Source organism: Cinclus cinclus, chromosome 1 (assembly GCF_963662255.1).
Source record: "Cinclus cinclus chromosome 1, bCinCin1.1, whole genome shotgun sequence".
NCBI classification, from domain to species: Eukaryota; Metazoa; Chordata; class Aves; order Passeriformes; family Cinclidae; genus Cinclus; species Cinclus cinclus.
Window position 1 is genome coordinate 120,256,338 of NC_085046.1, and position 26,155 is coordinate 120,282,492.

Below are 26,155 nucleotides of genomic sequence, written 5' to 3' on the forward strand. Positions count from 1 at the left end.
GGGGACCCGGTGGTTCCCGCTGCGCTTCCAGCTGCCCTACGTCTCTAGCCCCGAGCACGAACCTTTAGCGCCCGTGCGTGCTCCTCTCACCCGCGCTGCAGCATCGCACTCGAGATGGCGCTCCGGCGGGGCGCGGCGCACCCCGGGACTTGTAGTCCGCACGCCGGGGGCGGGCTGGAGCCGGCGGGAGGCACCGGGACGCCCGCCCCGAGCAGCCCAAAGCACCGGCCGTCCCGTACCCGTTCCCGTCGGGGACCTCCCCCGGCGGCGAGGCGGAGCGGAACGGGGGCGGGGGGTCCCGGGAATGCAGGGCGGGATGGGCCGGCCCGGGGGAGGGGCTCGGCCGCCCGGTCCGCCCTATATAGAGGGGCCGAACGAGCAAGATGTTCACTGCCGGTAGCGGGGCCGCGGGCGGGACGGGGCTGGACGGAGAGGCGGCGGTGGGCAGGCAGGGCCGTGTCCGGGCTCCGTCCTCGGCGTGTGTGACTGAGGCGGGGCGCGGGGCTGCGAGGGCGAGCGGCACGGAGAGGGGGAGCTCGGCGGCGGGACCCCCGTGAGCGGAGCCTCCCTCGGTGCCCGCAGCGGGCGGTCCCGGGCAGCGGCGGCTCCGGGTCGGGGAGCCGGGCGGCGAGGAGGCTCCGTGCGCGTCGTCCCCGCGGTCCGGCAGCATGAACATCCTGCTGGAGTTCTTCGTGGTGACTTTCCGAGTGCTGTGGGCGTTCGTGCTGGCCGCGGCCAAGTGGCTGGTGCGGCCCAAAGAGAAAAGTGTGGCGGGGCAGGTGTGCCTGATCACCGGGGCGGGCAGCGGCCTGGGCCGCCTCTTCGCCCTGGAGTTTGCCCGGCGCCGGGCGCTTCTGGTGCTGTGGGACATCAACACGCAGAGCAACGAGGAGACGGCGGGCATGGTGCGGCACATCTACCGGGAGATGGCCGAGGAGGCGGCCGCCTCCGCCCCCGGAGGTAAGCGGCGGGGCTCCCTCCCTGCGCTGTCCCCGCCGCTCACCTGCCCGGCCCGGGGCAGACAGAGCCGGGGCTGCGCGCCCGGCGGCTCCGGCCCGGAGCATCGCTCACCTGCGGCGGGCCCCGAGAGCGGCTCCGGGCTGGAGCCTGCTGGGCGCAGGGCTATCAGACGCCCCGGCGGTGCTTTTGCCAGCCGGAGTCAGCCCTGTGCCCGCAGCGGTGAGCGCAGATCTGCTTCGCGGAGCCTCGGACTCCGGCAGCGGCTTAGAAACCTGCAGCTTTTCCTAAAACACGTAGCAGCGATTGTAGATAGCTGACTCCTGGTGTACTGCAGTGACACTAAAGTAAATAGTAGTTTTTGGTGGTTTGGAACTGTATTTGCTGTTTCTGCTCAAACTGCTTGTTTGAATGTCAAAATATGAGCAAGAACTTTATTGCCCCCCACCTCTTCTGTTCTCTTATCTGTGTTCTTTAGTAGCTGGAGATGGAGAGAAAGATGTGCTGCCCCATTGCAACTTGCAGGTTTACACGTACACCTGTGATGTGGGCAAAAGAGAGAATGTCTACTTAACAGCTGAGAGGGTCCGCAAGGAGGTTGGTGAGGTGTCTGTCCTGGTTAACAATGCCGGTGTGGTCTCCGGGCACCATCTTCTGGAGTGTCCTGACGAGCTTATTGAGAGGACCATGATGGTTAACTGTCACGCACACTTCTGGGTAAATATAAACTTCTTTCTGCTGCCCCTTTTGGTAATTAATTTTGGGAAATGATCTGATGTTGCTGGACTCTTATCTCTTTGACATTCGCACTTGTTCTTTTTCACTTGTAGATGCGCTGCTTTGGGCATTTTTTTTTTTGAACTGACTGTTTCGTTTAATAGGAATCCTGGTATTAAGATTGCTAACAAATAGTTTTAAATCAGCTGTATTCTCCTAGAATCCAGATTTCTAAGTCTCGTGGTCGCTTCTGTAGCTTTGGACATGAAATCCTTTACAAGCAGTAATCTCTGAATCTGCTTAAAGGTTGTTGCTGTTAATGAATGGCTTCTCAGTCTTCCTCGCATATTCTTCTGCCAGCACATTGGCAGCTTTAAGATGCTGTTTCAATGATGGTTACAATAACAAACTTTCACACTTCTGGAAAAAAAATCTTCAAAACTCCTGCTGAAAATGTTGTTTGAATTGCCTTGGAGGCAAATTGTTCCTTTTAAAGGCTGGGAAGAAAAGCAAAAAAATTTCTCAAGAAATCAAGCCATGTATACTTTTTCAGGAATCCTGTGTATTTGTCCTCATAGCTTTCTCTGGGGGTTGCCTGTAGAAGTAGGAAAATCTTAACTATAGTTTCTGGGATGGTAATGTCTCCACAACTAGCAGATGCTAATTGAGGGAAATGAGTATGTGGTCTTACTCTTTTTGTCCATCTAAACCTTGTTTTCCGATGTGGTTTATTTTTAGACCCATAGTGGTGTGGAGTTACATAAATTGGAGTGTTGTAGGAGGGCATGATGCACACTTGGGGTTAGCGTTAGTTGTTAGACTGAGGCCATTGTTAGTATTAAAACTATTCTTTGATTCCTCAAATAAGGTTATGAAATACACTTGCATAACAACAAAAGGATTAAGCAATCTGAAATATACTTCCATTTAAACCTTCTTTGACTGATCTTACCTTTTCATAATAAAATTTTAAAAAATGCCTTATCTTCAAAATTTAGAAGGCACTCCCAAGCCAACTTTTTTTAACATGGAAATGAAATGCTGCTTCATAACCCTAAAGGAGCCCCTTCAAATCTGCACTGTGAAACACTTAATGGCAGAGCAGTCTCTTTCCAATGTATTGTAAAGCTTGCAGAGAGTGCACAGGAGATAATATGTTTAGAAACTCTTTTAAACTCTCAAAGTATATATTTTAAAGCAATCTGAGAGGTTCTGAGAATGCTCATGTGACTTCTTGTAATTAAGAGTTCTGTGTGTTCCCCTTAATAAAAGTGAAATTGGTGCTTAAGCCAATATATATGTGTAGTAGATTTAATGACTGTTATTGATGTGGCTTAAATGTTGAATTGACAGTTTCCAAGAACTCTAAATTATGACATCACCATGAGTTAAAATATGGGAGGATCCTAAATTCTCCAGCTGTTCTTCCTTCAGGCCTAAGTCATACACTTATTTGTAACAGTTTCAGAGATCTTTTTAAAGCACTCTTTGTGTTCTGAGTCTCTTACAGTAATAGAAAACTAAACTTAGAGTCTAGTATTGCTATGATTGGTTTTCCATAACAGTTCCATTCATCTCTAAATGTTAGTGTGAAGTGACTTTAAAAAAAAAATTACTCCAAGAAGGTACAGCTATGTCTGGACTGCGGAACTTGAGATTTTGGCTTAAGTTTTAAAAGAGTAGTCAACACCCTTTCGATTTAATTGAGGATCTGTTCATATGTAAACTTCCTGTATTCTGTGTTGTGCTTTGCTGTTTTTTTTTTTTGTTTTTTTTTTTGTTTGTTTTTTTTTTTTTGCTGTTGGCAAAGCTCTTTTCCTTGTATTCCTCTTCATGATCCCAGAAAAGATTGGCTTGACCAATAGTGGGTGGACTTCTGTTGAAAGTAATACTACTTAATTCATAAGATATCGTCTGAATCAGCTGATTTGAAGCCAACTTTTTTTGATGCAAGTCAATGCTGACTTAAATAGAACAATGTGTCTAGATGTGTGAAGTCTTATACAGCTAGTCTTTTCTGTGTCAGCTAAACTGGTGGTCCAAAAGGAAAACTAATGCTCTGGTGCATTATGTAGGCTTTTAAGTATTCTTGGAGGGCGTTTAGTCCAAAAAGCTGTAAATGGATTTTGTAAAGACATGGATCTTGCATGTAGTATTGCTTCAGTAGTAAAGTGTCTATACTTTCTGGTGTTTTGGTGTGTTGTGTTTTTTTTTTTTTTTTTTTTTTTTTTTTTTTGTTTTGTTTTTTAAAGTCTGGTTTGGGAGAAATTCTTTTTCATCCCTTTATCATTAATCAAGCCTCAATGTGTTTCTATGTAAAAACTGAAAATAAAGCTCTAGTACTGTTTCTTGTTGACATCAGATTAATTGCCTGTTCTCCATGCAGAATGCAGGTGATCTGATCTTGCTTTTATGTTAGCAGCTACCATCAGAAGGCTGCCCAACTTCTGCAGTAGGCAGTGACATGAAAATCTGTCACTGTTTTGCTGCTGTGACTCCAACTGGGCTGTGTACCATATCACAAACTGGCAGTCAAGAGAGCCTTAGCAGCATGCCACAGCCTAAACAGATGCTTTCCATTTTGCTGACATGCATGATTTGTGTAATCCTTCCTATGAGTGTTCTATATAAACATGTCACCACTGCATCATGTAGCAATTTCCACAGCATAAAATCCACTGCAGTATTAAAAACCTGTTATTTCATGCTGTGATAACTTGAATGCTTCTGATATTGAAAACATAGGGACAAAATCCATTCCCTATTTGAAATAAGCCAGCTCTGGTTTACTATAATTTGCAGATGCATAAAATTGTAGCAGGAGTGTAACACTATCTTTCCTGCCAGTCTGTTGCAAGAATAACAACTTACTTGGCTGCACTTGTCAATTATTAGAACTGAATTTCTACAGACTAGGAAATTTTCTTTCTATGATGTGTCAGGATTCAAAATTCTAAAATGTCACAATATAACTTAAAGCTGTTTCTGAACTAGGTTTTAGTAAATATAGGAATTGCATTTTTTTTCTTGTAGTTTTACAATAAAATTTAAGTATCACTATACTGTGGTTTAGAGAACGGAAACTTATTGAATAAAACTACGAATTCTTAATTTTGGGACAATTTGAGTCTTGTACCTATGCTAACACTTTTTCTGGAATCTGTTACTGGATAAGTAGATACTAATATTGGTTATCACTATAATACCAGGGCAATCCTAGTTTTAGTCACTGGGGAAGGGGCCAGGACAGTGCAATGAGCAGGTTCTGAAGTTCTGTGGCATAAAAATCCTTCTGTACAACAGGTCTTCAGTATTTGGCTCTAAGAGATCTGTGTTTCCCTATCATGTGGGAAACTTGAAGCTTTCTTCCTAGAGTTCTCTTCAACTTACCATAAGGGGGAAGCAAAAGCATTCTGCTCCAGCTCTGTCATATTAAAAAAAAACTATATAGAGAGAGATTAGGACCTGGAGTTTATAAAGACTTGTATACTGCTTTCTCAGCCTGAGCAGTTTTGTTCATTTATTTACATCTGCTTGATTTTTTTTTTTTTTTTTTTTATTTAAGGTATGCTGGCATCTCTGTAGGAATTGAAGCAATTTTTTAGGTAGCCCGACATTGGTACGGGGGAGATAAGTACTGATAGGAGAGAGAAACAGTACTCAGGTATTTAGGGCATTCGTGAAAACCTCTAAAATTTAAATATATCTTGGGAAGATGGTCAATACAGAGTTACTAAATCAAATACCCATTGATGCAGCTGCTATACTTATCAGTCTCATTAGAGTGACAGGAGTGCTAAAGTCTTGCAGTGGCTATAGTTATCTATAGTGTATCAGCATATATGTACTGTCTTGTCTTCAAGCTCCCTGGTATTAAATAAAGCTCACTTATGCCTGTTCTTTGTTTAGTTCAAATAAAGAAGTATTGCACATCATGTGCAGACAATCTTCTGCAGAAAAAGAAATGCAACTTCTGTTATTTGAAACTATACCCTGCTAAGTCTTGTAGCCTGTTGACATGATTTTTGATTTTTGCCATCAAACTCAGGATTCTAGCACCTATGGTGATCAAATATAGACACAATATTCCACTTGCAGGCCACCCAGCTATATTTAGTATTTGAGATCAGTGAAGTCAGCTTTAGTTGTTTTGTTTTTTTTTCTTTTTAATTTCATGATTGTACCCCAAGATACATAAATTGACTTACAAAGTTTAATATACATGTTCTTGACTTGTTTCTTTGAAAAATGTGCCGGATCAAGTTCAAGCAAAACACTTGTATGTGATCCAAAAAGTATCATCAAAACTAACTCTTTGCTCAATAATTCCAACTCCATGCCACCAGTAAATTACCCTGGACAGCACATGTGTTTCATATACTGTGGTAGCATGCTGGGTAGTGAGTATGAAGGAAAAAGCAATCATTCTCTTAGCTATGGAAATAGTCATATTAGTCACTTAAAACTTGTAAGTGCTTTGGTATGGTTCTGCTGTTCATATGTTTTTGGGTTCATGTCTCAAAAAACTAGAGGGAATCTATCAGATGAGAAAATATACAGCTGCCAGATGCTGGCCCTAGAAAACTGTGCTTTCCCATTTTATAAAGCAGTGTACTTAGTACAAGTTTTGGACAATAAAGGGGTGGATATATATTTCTGGAGTTAAAGTAGGCACAATACTACTGGTTCAGAGCTTTCCTCATGGGTTTACTTTATGGTCTATGAGGACTAGCATTGTGTCAAGCACAGTTGTCAGTTTCCATCATGCAGCCTTTAATTTTGTAGCTTGTATCTTGCAGTTTTGTGTGTATCTGTATCTTAGCTTTGTAAACATGTTTTAGTTATAATGATCACTTGAAAAGCGTTAATATTTTTGATTTGTTGGGGGTTTTTTTTTGAAGTTTTATCTTCCTTTTTTTTATGGGGACACCAGCGGAATCCCTTTTATTAGGTGCCTGTATGTCTGAGCTTTGACAATAGCACCAATCTTATACCAGTTTCAGAGTAGTAATGGAAGAAGATAAAAATTAATCTTTTGGCAGTGTACTCATCTGAAGAGTCAACATGCATAATTGAGCCTGTAGGGATGGGGTGGTAGGTAGGTTGTAGTCTTATGCAAAACGCCTCTTCTTTTGCCTTGTGTGGGAATCATGAGTTTGAGCATCTATAATTGGGATTCCACAGTGCTGCCCACCGAACTGTAGTTGTTTCACATGTTTCTCAGCTCTAGTTCTTAAGGGCTATTGAGTCTCTTCTGTCCTGGTTCTTTGTTGTTTACTGTATCTCAATGATAAATAAGTAGTTACCTTTCAAGGAGTGTGAGCAGAATAAATTACAGCATTCTTGGTTAGTTAGCAACACTCAGGGCTGTGAGAAAATCATATTGAAAATTCTTTGCATGTGTTACAACACCAGCCTTCCCAAGTATACTTTCTGTGCTAGAGCATCTTCCTTTTGTGATAGAGAATGCTGGCTTCTTTTGTTCAAATGACAACTAAACTTGTGCGTTTATCTTTCTTCTCACTGATGATGTAAAGTATTAAATTTTCATTCTAGACAGTTAACAACTCTAAAATGACCTTCCATAATGTTTTATTTGAGCTGCTTCAGTTACACCTAAGCTTTTGTGACGGCTTCTCTGACATGCTTTGGACTTTAATTTGCTGCACCATTTGAAAGGTGCACGGATCTTAGAGTCTCAAAGAACAGAAAACAGATTCTCAGATTTTGACCTGTGGATTGTTTGTTGCCTGTGGATTGGTATCCGAGGTGGTAGCACAAGGTGTGATCAGCTGTTTACTTCTGTGCACTAAACTGTATTAAGCTTGAAGAATTTAGGTGGAAACTGTAATTTTTCACAGAAAAGCATTGTGCAAGTTCACTTAAGGAAAGAGAAAGTTGTCCAGAAGAGACCATGCCAAGACTACTTGAAATGTATCTGAAATATTAATTAAGTGGCTTGCAATTCTATATCCATCTAAAAATGAAGCTGGAGTTGCATTATAGTTTGCAGAGGTAAGGCACTTGTGATAATCTTGCTCTTTAGTCTTCTGTGACTTTTTCTGAGGTTTGAAGTCTTTGTCAGCGAACTGTGTCAGTGTTTTCAGGATTGCTAATCTTCTCTCCAGACATGGTCCTAGATGAGTGATCAGTGTGATGGTTATATTCCTCCTCCTTATGGAATGCAGTAGGTCAGATGAATAAGCAAAAACCTCTGACCTGGCTTTGGTCTGCAATTATGCAGTTATTTGTGAAGGATATGGGGAGACAGGAAAACCTTGAATGTGACTATGGTCTTTGCCAGTGTGGTGCCTAACCTTGCTGCAAATGGAGAGAGCAGCTCTTCTATGTTTCAGTGAAATACTCATCTAAAAGACCATGTGTATCCTGTTCTTGTCCTGTAGAGGTTAGGAGGGCAATGGCGTTTAAAGTTCCAGATTCTTCCATCTACAGGTAACCTCCACCTTTATTTTATGAAAACCAGCTAAGTTAATGTTATGTCATTATGTTATTAACTTCCTGTAATAACCAAGTGACTGTAGCAGAATTGTAGAAGACAGTTGTGTTCGTGCGCTTAATGGTGGAGAAAAACAATCCTAATTATGATGCAGCCAAGTGTCCTGCTGCCTAAGACCTATCTTATCTGATCTGTGTGGATAAGCAATCCTTTTTCATAGCCCTCAGTGCCATCAATTACTCTGACTAGACAGGCTGAGGAAAGATGAATGTTATGTTTTCTAGCACCATCTCTGTCATTTTAGCACTGCACTTCTTAAATCTTTTCTACTTTTATCCGTATCAGCTGTGAACTATTATTCTCTCCCAATGCTTCTCATGCTTTGATTTCACTTCCGGGGTTTTTCTGCCGGGAGGAAAGGTTTTTGTTATGTATCTCTAGTACTAAATCTTTCCACAATTCTCTGTATGTAAAAGCCAGTGCATCACTCATTTGATAAACCTTGCTCCCTTTGACCTTTGAGGTTTCTGGCTGTTGACACTGATGGTAAAACTGAGTTACTGATACCTCTCTGTCTTTTGTGAAAAATGGCAGATGCCTTTCTGCAATGGCAAACTGAAGCTGATTTAAATGTGATGCTATATACTTTTACTGTGGTCTTAGACTTCTTTGTCTGCTAAAAATTGCAGAGTCTTTCAGTCTTTCAAAATGCAGTTGTAGTATAGGTGAGTAGGCATAGGCTTTGAGATTAGTAGAATCTTGGGGAGTTGAGGGTTTAGTTTGAAAGCAGATATGTCACAAATGGGGGGGAGATTTACATCTGTGTTTACACTTCTGAATGAACACTCTGTTCTTGTAAATAATTATATTAGTAAAATGATTTATATGTCAGTCAAATTAACAGTTGACATGAGTGAATTATCACAACTGGGACAGGAGGGCATCGTAGGCCAAGGAATGCTGGAACAGCTGTGGAGGTGAGGTGGCTGACTTGGTGTGAGCCTTTTGAAATTCAAGTTTGTTTGGCTGTTGAATTCTGCACCTAAATGTGCCCTGGTGCTAGTTGCTTCTGCCATCTGTTTGAACTTGCGTGACAGCTTCTTGAGTGCTCCCCTTTTCAGCATTGTTTTGAAAAAGCTCATGAGTGTGTGTTTAAAAGTAACTTGTCTAAAATTTCTGTTGATCTAAGATGAAACTACAAGGCAGCTTAGTGGTGGCAGTCTGTCTTGTGGGATCATCCTTTGAATCTGTATCTTACCTTGCACTAGTTTTTATGCCGATGTTTGGGGTGAGCTGGTTCAGCTCACTAACATGTCTGTAGGGTGGGCAGGAAAACTGCTAGTTTTCTTGTCCAAGTTGATTCATTTTTCTATTTGGAGACTAGAACCGCCTCATCAGCATTTCACTCTTGAAGTAGCCAGTATGTGGGGGAAAAGGTGGTGAGGAATAGGATAAAATAATATAGCTGAACAGGTCCTCTGTGATTATCCTAGAGAAGCTTCATTCTTGGATTTTTTTTTTTCAGTAGGATTTACATCCTCAAAATAATTAAGTAGTCATAAATTATTTCAAGCTGTAGCAAACTCTCCACTGGCATAACAGTATGAATGTAACAACTTGACTTCAAAAGAGATGGCAGTATTTTAATTACAACTATTAAAAACCCTTAGATAAAGGCAAGCTAGTTTTCTGTACGCATCAGATAATGTGCTAACAGCTTTAGCTTATTTACCTTGAAACAATGCTATGATTGCTCTGATCTCTGTGCCCACTGCACTGTTTGACTTCTCAGGAAATCAGTTTTATGAACACAGAATGTGGGGAAAAAACAGGCTCGAGCCATGTTTTAGCCTGTGGGAAATAAGCATAATTTCCACAGACAGGCAAAGGAAGTATTTCACTCTCTGAAAACCCATCCACTAAGAAAGTGAGTAGTTTGCTGATGTTTGTTTAAAATGCCTGTGCAAGCAGAATCTTTGAAAATTGCATTAGTTGCTGGTTTAGTCACTGTAATAGCTGGAGTCGTTTGATCATTTGTTGGCTTATGAAGCAAAAAATTTACCTGCTAAGATTATTTATGTACACCCTTTTGTGGAAGGGTGGGGAGAAATACTAAACAGAAACACCTGAGTTTTAAAAACCTAAAAGCTTCATGCATTTTTAAAATGTTACTTCTCATTCAGTGAGTTACTTTGCAGGAAGTCATAATCTTTTAGGGTCTGTTTCCTAAAGAAATGCTGAAGCTAAATCTCTATTCAGCTGTATCATCTTCCCTAGTTTTCTGTTTCCACTAAGTAACACTGCTGTGTGGGAAGGGAAACTTTGCTTCTAGTTTTGTTCCTCTTTTGAGATACTCGATTGTAACATATTCACTTTCCTTGTTATGGAGGAAATTATTCAAAACGATGACTTGGGGACTGAGTTAGGCAGGATGAGTAAAGTGACTCGGCTTTCATCTGCCTGCAAGTACTCTAGCAATTGCATTGTTACAGAGGTACTGGCCTTAAGGTATCTATAAAACATGACAGTCCTTTTCTGCTTAGCTACTTCTTAAAAAGCCTGTTACATAAATCATAAAACATGAATGATAACTTCATGTTTTTCGTAAGTAGTTCTGACAGTACTGTTCTCTAGTAATGTTTTGGAAACCTGTAGACTAAAATACCAAGTTTTACTAGTATTCCAGAAGATGACAAAGCTTAGGGCAAGCTGGAGAAAAATGTGTATTTCAAAGTTGGATTGTGTTCCTGTTCACTGAACAAAATATTCTGAGCTCTTATCTAATAGTTTTCTCTAAAATAAATTTGTTATGTGGGTTTTTGGAAACTCATGGGGCATGTTTTCATTTTTTGTCAAGATTATCAAATAGCTGGCAATAAATAACTGCTCTCCAAATGGTTGGACATTTGCTGCAAACTTGTGCTAATGAAGGTGAGGGACTAATGTGTTTGTTACACTAATGTCAACATAGCTCTGAAACACTACAAATCCTTTGACACGGCCATTTGTCAGTATATAAACAAAGAATTTCTAGTCACTTGACTTCAGCAGGGCTTAAACCACCTTTTGTGGAAGGGAGTAGGCGAGTGTTAACTTCCTATTTCACTTGAATAGAAAAACTATAAAGTAATTCCAAATTTGACATTTGAATAAACCTATTTTTAGGTCATCTTTACTGATAGATCTGCCTGTGGAAGAATAAAAGGTTGGTGCTGCAACCTACTTAGACTGTAATTTAAATTCCTGAATTTGCAGGAGTGCATCTGTGCTCTCATAACCACATTGGAGCTCTTTGTTAGTCTTGGCTGTATAGAAAGCTCAAATACTGGCCTGGGAGATTTGAGCAGAAGGATTCACTTTCTAAGATGCATCTTACTCCTCAGTGGCTGCAAACTGTGTAACACTTAAATAAATAGTAATTGTGGTTTGATAGCTATGATAGTCTGAGAGTACAATGAGATTAATATTAATGGAGAATAAACATCAGCTTGTCTAATAAATTGCCTTTGACCAGGAGGGAAGAGGTTAGCTTTTGAAAGTGGGTACTTTGAAACCTTCAGTTCTCATGCTTAGATATGCCCTAAATTTGTGCTGTCTGGAGAAGTCTGCAGGTATATATTTGTTCCACTTTGTCTAGACATGCTTCTTTTTCAGTGTAAGGTGGGCTAAATATGTAGCTGGACCTCCAACTGCCCTGTTACTATGCCATCTTACCTCTATTATTCAGTCTCATCTTTTAGATTACTTTAGCATTTACAACAAACATCATTGGCAATTATGTTTTGCACTTTTATGTGGCTTAGGCAGAGATAGTCTTTTTCCCTGTTCATTGTTAGCTGTCAATAATCTACTATGTTTGGATTGCTCTGACCAAGCCTTAAAAAAACCATTACAATTCAAAGTGTGAAAAATTGTTTGAGCGCTCAGAATGTCCTAAGGAAGCTGGCATGGTAATATAGTTACTGGAGGACTTCTGATAGCCAGGGGGTCATAATCAATTTTTGAAAACAGTATGGTACATATATGTGCTGAACTTGGCTGAAAGTGTTAATTCCACAAAAAATTCAACTGGGTGTTCTGCATTGCTTCATTGAGCCCTCCCTCCAGCTGAAGGGACTGAGACTAAAGGAGGAGGAGAAATGGAAGTAGAACAGACACTGTTTCAGAGCAGGATAATTTATTGCAGGCAAGTGCTCCTGTCAGAGAGATACAGGAGAGATGTAGCAGAGGAGTTGGCATCCTTTCCAGTTACTTAAGATTCTGTGTTGGTAAACTTGCAGTTAGCACAGTGATGGTCTCTACTGGTTTATGAACTTCTTCCTCTGTGAGAGGAAGAGGGAATGGGCTGTTGAGCAGGGAATTGGTGTCCTTAAGTGGAGAATCACAGAATGGCTGAGGTGGGAAGTGGCCTCTGAAGGTCATCAGGTCCACTTCCCCTGCTCAAGCTGGGCCATCCAGAGCCAGTTGTCCAGGCTCGTGCCTAAATTGCTTTCTAATACTTCTAAGGATGGAGATTTTCACCACCCCTCTGGGCAGTCTGGGAGGATGTGCTTCGTTTTTCATAGCCGTATGAAATCCAAGACTTGCAGATGACTCTGGGGGAAGAAGTCCAAATATATATAATCAGTGACTGAAGCAGTTGTGTACTGCTGCTTATGTAGAAAACACTTACACCTTAGCCAAGCAATACAAGCAAGTGCATGTGGACAAGTCAGTATGCATTTGTGGCATTGTATATATACAAGCATGTCCTTTAAAGGCAACTAGATGTTTGCACAAAAATGGCTGGTGGCTGTATAGGCATTAGAAGGACTGGACAATTTACAGGACAGGTCTGACATCTTAGGACGGAAATAATTTGAAAAACATGTATATCTAAAATCTCATAGTAAGAAAAAAATACAGGAATTCTCAGGATTAGAAAGGTGGAGACTGTATACAAATAACCTAAAGGCTCTGAATTCCATTTGCTAGTATAGTGATAACAAGGGTAGTTCATCTCAAATACCTGAATTTCTTCATGCCCAGCAACTATATAAGGCAGTGTCTCCTAAACAGAAGTGAAAAGTGTTCTTAAGAAGTTAGGGCTACCTTTGCCCATATTCTAAGTACCTAAACCCCTGCTCTAGGTTATGGTGCACACACAATCCAGTTTGATGCAGTGGTGGGGGATGCAGAAAAGCTTTACTGAAGAGACCTTGAAATCTGATTAACAGCAGAGCACTATAAAGCTTGCAGTGACACCTTTTCCACCTTGATGCTCAAGAGGCAAGTTTCTGAAGTGAGAATAGGTAGTGTTTTTGAGTACTTAACTTGCACTTTGGATGAGAGGGGGAGAACAAAGCTGTTTTCTGCCCCAGTTTGGGGTAAGATCACAGGAAATTAAGCCCTTGAAAAGAAGGAGGGGGGAACAATATAGTGAAGTGGTAAGGCAACAGTGATAAAAATTTCTGTGGCAATGTCCTTCCCTAAGTCCTTCCATATCCCTCTCTCTGTATACACAGCCTTTTACAGCTAAGCCTTGTTAAGAAACTATACAAAAGGCAATTTAGTTCAGGCAATGTTCAGTTGCCCTAGGCATAGCATAATTAGTTCTAGTAGTAAAGAATGGAAATCAATGATTAATGTTTGAGAGATAACTAGTGGTATTAGTTTCCTGTGTGCTTTTTCTTTTGTTTAAAAGCATTACTTATCTTATCTTTACTGTCTACCCATTGTAAACAGCTTTGTGACACTAAGTTCTGATTAAGGAAACTGTTTAATTCAGTTTCAGCTTTTGTCTGAAACTCAACATGAGTTAACTCCATGTAAAAGAGCAACCACCATGATAACTGAACTCTTCATAGGAAAAGTGGTGACTATTGGCTTTGAAAACTAGAGAAATTCTGGAACTGAACCCTAAGCAGTACCAATGTTAAACAGTTTAGTAATGTAAATGTGGGCTGTAGCATAGTTGTTCTTCAGCAAATAGTGTCAGATGCTTATTGCTACTAACAAACCCACTTACAAACTTCCATAAATAAGATTGAACCTTAGTTTGGTGCTTTAAGTTTGGTGCTTCTCAGCTTATTTGATATGTCTGTTCAAAAGCAGGGGATTTTATGTATGTAGATTGGTCGTGAGGGTAGAGAAAATTACTTCCATAAATTAATAATAAGTTAAAAACCATGTGAATCAAGTAATAGCTTGTGTTTTTAGTAATCTAAGACTTCATGTACTTTAATACAGTATTTCATGAAGAGTTGTGAGAGAAGAAATGTATACTTATTTCTTAGTAAGTTAAATAGAGTTTTAAATTAGCTGATGTTTCATTTAATTTGTGACTTATGTCTTTAGGGTATTTACTGTATTTTGTTATCATCACTTCTTAAACTGAGTATATTTATCCGTATTTTCACTCTGTCCGCAAATGTAGGCTATCCAAGGTATTGGGGGGGTGTATGTGTGGCTTTGCTTCTGTGTTACTCATCATTACAGACTTTTGTTTAAGTCTGTCGTGTTCTTTCATGGGCTTCTGGTTGCAGGGCAATTGTAGAATTATTACTGTGCGTGTATGTTAAGCATTAACTGCTGGTGCAGTTCAACCTTAAAGGAATCCCTGTGGCCCCAAAACAGTGGGTTTTTATGTGAAGGACAAATAAACCTTCAGTGAGAACTTGGAGGTTGTGTTGCCTGCCAGGAGATAAATAACAAAGGGACTTCTTTTGAGATGAAATATTGGAAGGTCTAGCTTTTTTGTTCTGAATGCAGGGCCTGTGCAAGGCACACTGCGGGATGATCCTTGAATAGTTTCCTTTTTTGGTTTTAACACAGCCACCTATGGAAGCTTGGCTTGAGTATGTCATGTTTATTTCCTGATCCTTTTTACTTGAAAAGGGTGTGGGTAGTCATTAAAAAAATTCAGAGAAATGTGACTTTATTTTTAAATTCATTACTCTAGGAAGACTGTAATTCTGACCTATATTTCATTATCTTCTTGAGAATAGATACCAAAGATCAAAAATAGCTCTAATTTCCACAGCTATTCAAATATTTACTTAGACAGTGGCTAATTATCCAGAAGGGGCCCAGCAGTTCTTGAAAACAGTCAGTAGAGACATCTGAGGTCCTTTAAAGTACAGCTTTGGTCCCTTGTGTTAGCAAGGTCAACAGTAGTTGTAGACTTGTGTCTGCCTGCTGTATTCAGCCTGTTACTGTCAGAGCCACATCCTTTGTATTGTGTGGTCTCTCTAGTCTTCCACTTGGTACTTGGTATTTTTTGTGTAGTCATAGTGCAGTTACTATTCCCACCTTAAACTAACATTTCAGAGATGCTTGTAGAGTGAAGTTCAGGAAGGATGTGGAGGCTGTATGGGAAAAGTAATTGAGATGATCATGCAAATGACAAGTAATTACTCTCAGTTCTCTTTGAAACCAAATAAAAAAGCTTGAGGGAAAGTAAATGGTTAAATGCAGGCTTGCAACTTCATACTTTGGTGCGTGAGACAGAATTTTGGATATTACATTGCCTAACTTGGATAAATCCTCCTATGAAAGAGTTCTAGAGTATATTTTCAAAGCCTTTTCTTAAACCATTTGGTGATGATTCCCCTGTAATCCTGTAAGTGGGGTTTTAACCTGTGTTTATAAGCTGTATGTAAAGTAGCTGTCTTCTGAAGTAAGCTGGGCTGTATAACTGTAGCTGGAAATAACTTCAGTGTGTTTACTGATAAGCTTGCCTTAGGGGTGTTCTGCCTTTCAGGCACCTTCCTTTCCCTTTCAGCATATATAGTGGTGCATTAGTGCAATACCACGTAATTTGGACAAACCTGCTTCAGGTAAGACTGCAGAAGAGTTAGAGGTGCTCTTTTGTCAGACCTTGGTGCATTTCTTCTCAATTACTGGAATGGAACAAGAAACTGGGGCATGTGGAAATCTGTTTGGTTCTGTGGTGGAATGGCCACATGCTGTCCTGCTCAGGAATAAGAACTTGCAGTGCGCTAGGCTGCGAGGAAGCATAGGAAGAAGACTGAATGTTCATGCTAAGGGACAGAGAGGATATAACATGTATATTAGATTTAAAACTTTTCTTGATTTGTTAGTTAAACTAACAAATTATCTCATGTGTGGCAGTAGGCTGCTATGGTCTCCAGTATCTTTTTTACCAGAGGTTTCTGGATGTGAGTGTCCTTGCCTAACCACACCAATTTTGTTTCTTGGATTTGCCTGACTAGTTTTTAATGTGAAGATGAAACAAGGCATTTACCCAAAAGTGAACATATTTGTGCTGTTTGGCAGTTGCTCTGGCAGTCAGGAATAGCTGTGGCTTGGGAGAAAATGTTTTCTGTTGAGTATAACTAGTGATGCAAAAACTCACCTCTTTTGTTAAGCCTCAAAAAATAGCCATGCTCCTTACCTGAAGGAGCTGTATGGAAAATGAGCTTTGGCATAAAGGTATTTCAACCTTATAGTAATACAGCTTGTTTTTGCCATTAAGGTACTTTTAAAAGGCTGTTGACAGAAGGAAGAAAGTATGAAGAAATTTATTGTATTGAAAAAGGGGCTTAGAGGACCTTATGTGCTGGTACCTGTTTATTTCTTTCTCTGCTATAAAGGAAAACTTTCTAAACATGAGGTAGCACATACTTTTCTACTTTGGTGTGCTTTCTGCATTCAGTATCTGTTGTTTTGAGCTGCATACAGCTAACATTGTTTTCTGTGGATACTTGCTTTCTTCTTTAAAAATAATTAATCCAAAATTTAATTAAAAAATCACTTTCCCAAACACAGTGTTTCTTCATATTCTCATTTGCTGTATTTAGACTAATTTGTCTTGACATTGCAGCTGTGCTGCTCTTTGTGTTGCACAATCTTTGGAGTTTTGTTTCATTAAGAATGGAACTAAAGAATTTGAGGAAGGGGAGGGAAGAAGTGCTAGACTGTTAGAAGTTAATTTGCCGTAAACCAGAATGTTGAGAACAGATTACGAAAGCTATGAAGTGACATGTAAATGCTTGTTCAGTTTCACACTTGTGAGAAATAAGTCATTTGAGCTGTGTGCACATGAAATAGAAGTTTGGTTACAGCTACTGGGAGTAGTTTGGTCTTGCTGGTATATTCAAAAGCATAGAGAAAAATGCTCAGAAGATTAGAAATTGATCTCTAGGTTCCAGAAAACTTTAAGGCTGAACTCGTTTAAAAGTCTAGTTCTACTCTGTTTGCAACAGCTTTATATATTATGTCTATCCTACCTAGCTTCTGTCTATCTAAAGTGTACTGCAAGTTAGAAAATTCATGTTTTCACTGTGCTTTTGGGGTTTGCTTTTTGCTTCTGGTTTTTTGTTGTTTTTTTTTTGGGGGGGGGGTTTCTTTTCCTTTTTTTTAAAAAAAAGCTAATTTTGGGTGAAGAAGATGCTTAACTTGCATTTCTTGATGTTGAGTACTGCAGAGCTTCCCTGACTATTTTACTCTGATGCATCACAGTTCCTTTCATCCTCTATATTCTACTTACTGGTTTCCCCTCAGTGTTGAAAACTGTGGTGTGTTTGTCGTGAATAAATGACCCAGCTCTGACTTTAAATACTTCTATGTTTTGGTTAAATGTCTTCCTCTGCAGCTGTGAGAGGTAAAACTGAAGCTTCAAGGATCAGACCAGAAGGCAGATAGTTCGATTAAACCACTTGACTTGATTTGAATTATTTTGGGGGCCTGGTTCATGACCTCTAATGCCATGGACAAAACCCATCTTTTTCTTGGTGTCTTCTAATATTTTTTTTAATGGAGGATTAGCATGTCCATGCATCACCTCAGAAGACTAATGTGGTCTGTGTACCTGTTCAGACAAACTCCAGATGGGAAGGCCACCCAGGAGGCATCTTGCCCTAAAATGGTAAAACTCTTAACTAGTTTGTCAGCAGTACAACAAGCACACAGAAGTCTTCAGGTCTGGTAGGCAGATGTAGCTGAAACTGAAAGAAACTAGAAACAAGAAACTAGGTTGATCTGGTTTATGTAACGGGTAGAAAAACTGGGAACTGGAGTATGGAGGGAGCTGCTTTGATCAAGGAGGTGTGTGGTGCCAGAAGCTCAGTAAGAACACTGATTTATTTGGGGATTGCTTATACCACGAAAGAATAACTTCACTTTGGGATTGTTTTTCCCATTGAGAGGAGGCTGGGAGGAGCAGTGGGCAAGCCTTTACTCTGAGCCTGGAAATGCATCCCCCCTGGTAGGGTGTGTCTGCCTCTGACAGTGCTTGTTTTCGAGTGCTGACTCCCAGCTGCTGCAGATGGCTGGAGGATGGCAGCAATCGAGATGACATCCCTTTCTCTGACATCCATTTAGTGGAGATGTTGATACTTGACTGCTGTTTTCTACGTATGGTAGTTAATGCTATCTTTATAGACTCTCTCAGCTTCAGATTTTAAATGGATTTGTGGTATAATGTGGCGTGACAAAGTATAGGGCCTTGCTCTGAACAGGCTGTGTCAGAACACTGAGGCCTCATGCAAAGATTTCCATTAATTTCTAATTGTCTTTAAAGCAGAAGAGTTATGGTTTTTTCCAATTTAGCCATAAATGGCTTTTAAGAGATGACTTATGTGAAGTGGCTGTAGTTCTGCTGCTGGGAGTTGTTCAAGTCTGCACTTGGGATGATGAAGGCGACACCCAAAAGTGTCCTTAACAAGCTGTGTTTGTCATGTACCAACTTCATCTGGTTAAAAATGGATTACTTTAGCCACAAGCTCTGAAAACTCAGTTATTATAATCTTGACACTTTGAAATGGTATAGCATAGTTGAATGGGCTTTCTGAAATTTACTAGTCGGGTTACGTTACATACTGATATATACATATATATGTATATTGGTACACATATGAATGACTTTGAAAATTCTCTTCCTCAGCCAAGCTAAACATAGACACTAATAGACACATAGTTATAGTTCACCATATTAAAAACAGGGGAGAAAAAAAGAAGAAAGCAGTGCCATAGTAAAGATAATAGCTTGGTGCACTTGCCTATTCATCTCTTGGAAGACAATACTGATTCATTCCTTGATAGTGGTAGGAAAAAAAATCTGTTACTACTTCTTTCCCTTCTTTCTCTCCCCCATGACAAACTTCAAGGCCCCTTTTCTGTAGTTGCTGTGGTTTGCAGCCAGAGCTTCAGTCTGCATTATCAAGCTTTCTGGCAATGTGAGGTGGCAATCAGTCATTCCAATGTGATGTGGACAGATAGCTGAGAACTAAGTGGGATCTGCTGATGGAGCTGACAAATGTTTGGGAGGGGAGTAAATTGTTTAGCAGGACTGAGCTGGGAGCATGGGTGTCTTGTAGGGATAGCATGAAGGATCAGGGTTAGTGTACACACCATTGGCGTTGCAGTGTGCAAGGCAGGCTGCAAATAAAGAACACTCTGTAAAACTTCTGTGCCGTCCAAGCGAAGCCTCTTTTTTCGGGTGGTGCTGCCCGATGATGACTGGGCTTTGTTGCCACGCAACATGGGAAGAGAGGCTGAAACTTTGTGTGCCTGGCACAGATTAGTTTAACAGCAAACTGCGTTCTTGTCCGAGGCTCTGTGTAAGAGGTTTAGAGATCCCTGCCATGAGGAAAGAAATAAATGTAAGGCAGCTTGCTCTCAGATTATTTTTTATAATTAGCTTTGTTATGTAGTTATGACAGAATCTAGGAATTATATGAATCAACAGTAGAAAAGGCAAGGAGTCAGGAGGTCTGTTAATCTTCTATCATCTGCCAGCTGTCCAGTGAAAACACTCTTTTGTGTGGTGTTAGGAGGTCTGGATTAGTCATTTAACACCTGCAGGCAAAAATGTTGTACAAGAACATGTGAAAATCATTAGAGCAAAACTGTCCTGACGTCTGTGATTGGAAAATGCAGACAGCATAAGAATGGAATTAGATGGATTCAGCTGTAGTTTGCATGTCTTTTTAGGAATGCAGCTGACAAGACTCAGACCAACAATTAAGCAAGTAGAAAATACTTAAGAAGCATTTGCATGCTCTGAGTTTGGATACAAATTACATGGGAAGAGTAGGTTTTTGGGAGGATAAAGCATTCATGGTCCTGAGTGAGTTGGAATAGATTAGCAGCTCTGTCACTAATAGATTAACATATTAACTAGGCATGTTTGTGATTAAAAAGCATTGTCTGAAGTTCTTGGGCAATTTGAGTGATCTCATAAAGTACACTGACAACCTAGGAGCTGAAGTACAACATAACTACACATACAATTTTACTTCTTCATTAATTTTTGATGTAAATATGATACTCTGCTTAATACTTATTTAAAATGGGGAAATGTTGAGTCAGCTTCAGAAGAGATATGACCAAGCTAGGTATTCTGGTAGGGGTGATCTTCCAGCAAGTACCTTCAAAGTGTTGCATAAAACTTAATTTTTAAAGGTGCTAACTCTGACTCAGGTTTTTAAACAGAAACAAACTTTGTTATAATCAAAACATAAAAATTGGATTTTGAAATGAAAGTTTCATCTTGAGACTAGCTTTGGGGTTTTTTTGTTTTGTTTTTAAACTTTTAAGGAATTAGTAACAGAAATGTATATTTTGTCTTTTTAGCTATAGCAGTGCTATGGATACTTGTAAAGATGGGAAGTAACTCAAAGTAGCAGATGTTGTCTCTATCATGAGTAAAAAGCAACAACAGCAAAAACTCTACCTGTAGTATTTCTTTTAATTTGATATGCCTAATACATGATGTTACTTGGATAAAATTAGCAATATCTAACTTAAAAAGCACTGTCAATAATTAGAGCTGATAATTGGGACTGGTCTCAACAGAGATGTGCTGGATGGTGTAATTAAACACTTGGCATTTCATTTTCTGTCTAAAAAAAAGTGTGACTTCCATTTTAAGGTCAAATTATCTACTTCTGATAACTAGTCTCTTCTGGAAAAATAAACATGTCTGAGCTCAATTGATCTTTTAACCTTAGGATTGCTGGAGATACAATCCTTGCTACCTTGCTATCTGGATTCACAAACAAGCTGTTGATTTTCCACTAGCATTTTGACAAACTCAAGTTCAAAACCTGTACCTTGATTGTATTTCTATATTCTTGATGATAAACTGAGAAATTCTGAGAACTCATTGCTAATCTATCTTGTTCATGAAGTGGCTTTTTGTTTGTTGTTTACGTGTACTTTTTTTCTTTTTTTATGTTGTAGACCACTAAAGCATTCCTTCCCAAGATGCTGGAAATGAACCATGGACACATTGTGACAGTTGCAAGTTCCTTGGGGTTATTCAGTACTGCTGGAGTGGAGGTTTGTTAGACTATAATGAACAAAAAAATTCGCACTTTTTGCAAAATATAAGGGTTTTTATAAATTATAGTAATTTTTCATAATTATTATAATAATTTTTAATAATTATTATAATAATTATTAATATTATTGGTGAGAGGAAATAAGGTCAAATCAAAGATATTTGGAGGTTATAGTGCTGAGTGCCATATCAACACATGGTTCCCTGTGATTGGGAGCCACAGAACTTGGGCAGGCATTGCATTCATTTACTTGCATGGTGGAGTTAGAACTTAGAGCAAAAGCCTAGGATGGGTGGGGGTTTCAGAGTGCCAGGTGATCTTTGAGTTAGTTGATAAATTTAGGAACTTGAAAGGTGCCATTCAGCCTACTCCTGTCAAGATCTTCAGAGCTAAGCTTGAAACCAAAGGCAAGAGCTTTCAAAAGTAATGTTTATTGTTTCTATGAAGTAATGACTCCAAACCTTCTAGAATATATGGCTCGCCTGCTTCACTAGCAGCTGTTTGAGAACTCCAGTTTGAGAGACTTCTCTGGTGCATAAGAATAGGTTAGGATTAGAGCTTGTCTTGTTTTTTGAGTTATTAATACAAATGCAAGTGTGAACAAAAAGCATTCAGTTAGTGAAAATTAATTAATTAAGGTGTCTAAAATAAGGGTCATATTACCCCATAAGCAAAGGCTTGTTTGTGTATAGGTAAGGCTCAATTCAGGACCTTAAACTTCAGTGTTTCATAACATAAATGAATGAAGATGGTATAACTTAGGGCTTTTTAGAGTGTTCACTGTCTTGAGAAAGCTGCAAGGAATTTCCTAGACTGGGTGTGGCCACCAACAGAGATGGACACATCCAATTGAAAACACGCTAAGTTCAGCAACAATAAAAAAATAATTGCATAGACAGCAGTAGCATGTGAGTTATTTGTGTGTCTCAAATAGAGACTCAAATATTGGTTGTGTCTTCTGTTGAAACTAACCTTAAAAATAACACTTTTTAAGATTTTTACACCTATGCCCTGCCAATTCTTCAAGCTATTTTAAATCTGACCAGAGGTAGTATTAGGTATCTCAGTCCTTTGTTGCTCCATTTATTTTTAAGCAAACTGGTAATTGGAGTAACTTGTCATGTGAGCCTTTCTGATTCAAAGACTTGAATCCAAGGTAATATCCTCCTACATTCAGCTTTCCTGCTTTCATGGTTCTGTACTAATTACCTCAAAAGTAAAGTGATAAATGAGTTGGTGTAATGCACTGTTCAGAGGGTGTCTTTTGTTGCTGCTTTGAAAATCTGTGCAGAATCACCTCAGGTATGATGGCTTTGAACATCATTCTTATATTCATATGTCTTATTTTTTTTCTGCTTTGTTCATTGCCAACACAGGATTATTGTGCCAGCAAATTTGGAGCTGTAGGCTTCCATGAGTCTTTGAGCCATGAATTGAAGGCTGCTGAAAAGGATGGAATAAAAACTACTTTAGTCTGCCCTTATCTTGTAGATACAGGAATGTTTAGAGGGTGCAGGATCAGGTGAGTAGAATTCTCCTTCTGCTCTGAGCTTGTAGTGTCATAAAAGTATTTAAAGGTAATGCCAGTGTTACCATAAAAATATTAAATATTATATCTGCTTTAGTACATGGTAGTGTTAAACACAAAACTTTCTGAATTCACGGTCTTCTGTTCTTTTGCACACCAGCAATGCAGGTTTTGAGCTATAGTCTTTTTAACTTAACAGTGAATATAAAATGTTCCAAAGAAGTTGAGTTAATGAACTGTTCATTGGGGTCTCTGGTCCTTTATGTATCATATTAATCTGTCTTAATCAAATGTTCCAGAAAAGAGATTGAGCCTTTCCTGCCACCCTTGAAACCTGAATACTGTGTGAAGCAGGCTATGAGAGCCATCCTTACGGACCAGCCAATGATCTGCACACCACGCCTCATGTATATGGTCACCTTCATGAAAAGGTAAGAACTGAAGTGCCAGTTATTTGGCAATGCAGTCCACAAAATACACAAGCATGTCCAGTTTCTGGATAAAACACCCTCCCACCCACACAGGCCATAGGTGCTGTTTTGCTAGAATTCATAAGTCTCTCTTGGCTTGCATGCTTGTTGGTTGCTTGCTTGCGAAGCTTCATTTAACTGAGATCCTGTGTATCTATGGAGCTTTGTTTTAACTTTCTTCCATCCTCCTTGGATTCCTATTTTCCTTTCAAGAGACTTAATTCCACTGTTTGAGTTCCTCTTTAGGAATGAGGCAGCTACCAGCAGAGGAATCTCTAGCTGCTTTTTTCTAGAACAAGTGTGTGAGAAGGCCCTTCCTACCTGCAGATTCTTCAGAACTTGCACAGATATGGTAGATAAACTGAAAATTTATCTATCAATTTTCAGAGCCTTAATTTGGCCTATTTAAAGGAATTACTACTTTCATTCTAACACACTGCAGTTTTAGGATGAAAACCTTTTTAATCTGTAATCAGGCTGATATTTCAATGATGCAGGATAATTCAGGAGCTGCTTCAATTCCTGTGATAGACCATCACTCGAATTCTAGTTTATAGAGAACAGCTCCACAGGTGTCTGCATTTTAAATCTGTAATGTGTACGGGGAACCTATAAAATAGAGCATTGTATTATTTTCTTTCTGCAAGGGGTGGTTGAAACTGAGCACCTTGGTGATTTTTATTCCACTTACAAGGTGGTTATTCTCCTCTGGCTCAAGTGTCTCTTGGTGGACAGGCTCACCAAAAAATAGAGGTATCTTCACTGGTCACCTCCTTCCTGAAAGAGATGTATGTGTCTATTCTGACACTAAATGAAGGCCACTGTCATTATATTTAAAAACTAACTTCTTCACCCAGAAGCTCAGAGGGTGCTTCCTGCACAAGCAGTGCCTTACGCAGCAACAGCCACATCAAAAGCCCTTTGGGTTTTCTTGGTTCAACACTTCAGTTTCCAACAGGGAGATCAAAGGTTCTGCATAATCCATGCCCCAGGCAGCAGCCTTTAGATCAAAGGCCCTTCAGTCACTGCACAAGCAGTACTGCTGGCACTGAAGATACCTGTACCAGTGACATCATCTTCTTGGTGGCTTCAGTGGTCATTACTCCTAATGGCTGGAATTGTACTTCTTGCCAGTGAACAGGTGCTTGCTACTATTTCCAGGGCAGAGGAATCCCATTTTGTTCCTTCACTAAAGCTCCTGAGTATTACACTTGACATAAAAACAATATTTTGTTCACATGAGAACAAGGAGAGGATCTGTAGCCAGGTATCCATCACATAATCGCCTCTTGGAATTTTATCTGAAGTGGGGAAGGAAATTGCTCTTTTTACTTTGGATCTTTCTTCTTGAGGATGGATGATTGTGTTTAGAATATAAATCAAGGTTGTTAGACATCTGGTGATCAAAGAATGGCATTAACTAACACTAATCCCACATTAAAGAATATCTTAAATGTCTGATGACCTCTGCTGATGTGGCTTTTAGCAGATGCTTTTACCAGGCCTTCTGTGATACCATTGCACTCACCCCCTCCCCCTTCCATCCCCCCTGCCCCTCTTCTTTAGAACAAGTTATCACACTGCTTGTGAAGAAACAGAAAATCTGGCCTAAGATGGAAGCATGTGAATAAACAGCTTCTTTCTCCTTTCTGCTTGCCTGTATGGTTGGGACTCTAGAATTTAAATTCTCTCTGAAAGTATCCCTGTGAAATAAAAATCCCTTAAGTCTTTTAAGAAGACTCTCCAATAGGTATTATATTGTTTTTAAGGAGATAAAGTACATGTGCCTACATGTGCATGTAAGCAGAGTTCTTTGTTTTATGCTGTCTTCTAACAAATCTATAACCTCTTTTTCGCAGTATTCTGCCATTTGAAGCAGTTGTATGCATGTACCGATTTCTGGGAGCGGACAAGTGTATGTATCCTTTCATCGCTCAACGGAAACAGGCTACAAACAACAATGAAGCAAAAAATGGAATTTAACAGTTTTGGACAGACTAACATTTATAGGTGAATGCAATAATGTTACATGACTGAATTGCAAAGTGCACTTGCATCTAACAGATGCAAATGTCAACATCTTACTGTGGCATTCTCTTGAGTCCTAAACCTGTGTATTGAACTCTAAAAATCAATGGATTTTTATATACTGTAAATAAAACTGACTAGAGTACTTGGGAAATGTGATAGGTAACTAAAATTAATTTACAATGTAGCTGCCTCCATTGTCCTTTAGAATATCACTGTATTCCGTATCTCTGTACAGTAAACTAGTCAAACTACTTGTAGGGATGCACTATGTGATATCTCTTCCTTAGTCTGCTAAGGCTTCTAAGAGCTGTCTCCAACCAGAAGATGGAATGTTTCAGAAATGGTTTGGCTTTCCCTACGTTATTTAGGAAGGGAGGGAAATCTTGCAATTCAAGCTACTGCTCATGATCTTACAGCAAATTCAAGGACAGTTTCTGAATGCATCTCTTCACTCATTCACCCAAGTTCTCTAAAGGACACATGGCCAAATTGTGGTGTAATTCTCCTTTGTTGCGACTGTGTGTGTTCTATTTAAACAAAGATGAAAAGAAATTTGTAAATCTCTGCCGACTCAAAGGCAAATGAATGTCTTACATGCTGTCAGAGCAAACTTGTATTGGGTATCTCTTTTTTTAGGAATGCAGTCAGTGATTTAATTTGACTTTTTTCCAAGTTGACTTAATTTGAAATACGCTCTGTTCCATTTCCC

At 39.7% G+C, this 26,155-nt stretch overlaps 1 protein-coding gene across 2 annotated transcripts; it reads left to right on the top strand.

Moving 5' to 3' along the window:
- The first annotated feature begins 668 nt into the window (after positions 1–668).
- On the top strand, positions 669–25,398 carry RDH10 (retinol dehydrogenase 10). Of its 2 annotated transcripts, none has more exons than XM_062489561.1 (6): positions 669–960; positions 1,436–1,674; positions 21,317–21,415; positions 22,794–22,939; positions 23,245–23,376; positions 25,275–25,398. In XM_062489561.1, the coding sequence occupies exons 1-6, from the start codon at positions 669–671 to the stop codon at positions 25,396–25,398; spliced, it is 1,032 nt and encodes a 343-aa protein (XP_062345545.1). The 2 variants fall into 2 exon arrangements, with proteins under 2 accessions (XP_062345545.1, XP_062345555.1); XM_062489571.1 differs by having other exon boundaries at positions 1,439–1,674.
- Positions 25,399–26,155: the final 757 nt, after the last annotated feature.

Bases quoted from the DNA above. Each gene is read 5' to 3' on its own strand.
- RDH10 (XM_062489561.1), top strand. From the start codon at position 669: ATGAACATCCTGCTGGAGTTCTTCGTGGTGACTTTCCGAGTGCTGTGG. The intron at 1,675-21,316 runs GTAAATATAAAC...TTTATGTTGTAG, and splicing joins ACTGTCACGCACACTTCTGG to ACCACTAAAGCATTCCTTCC. The intron at 21,416-22,793 runs GTTTGTTAGACT...TTGCCAACACAG, and splicing joins TCAGTACTGCTGGAGTGGAG to GATTATTGTGCCAGCAAATT.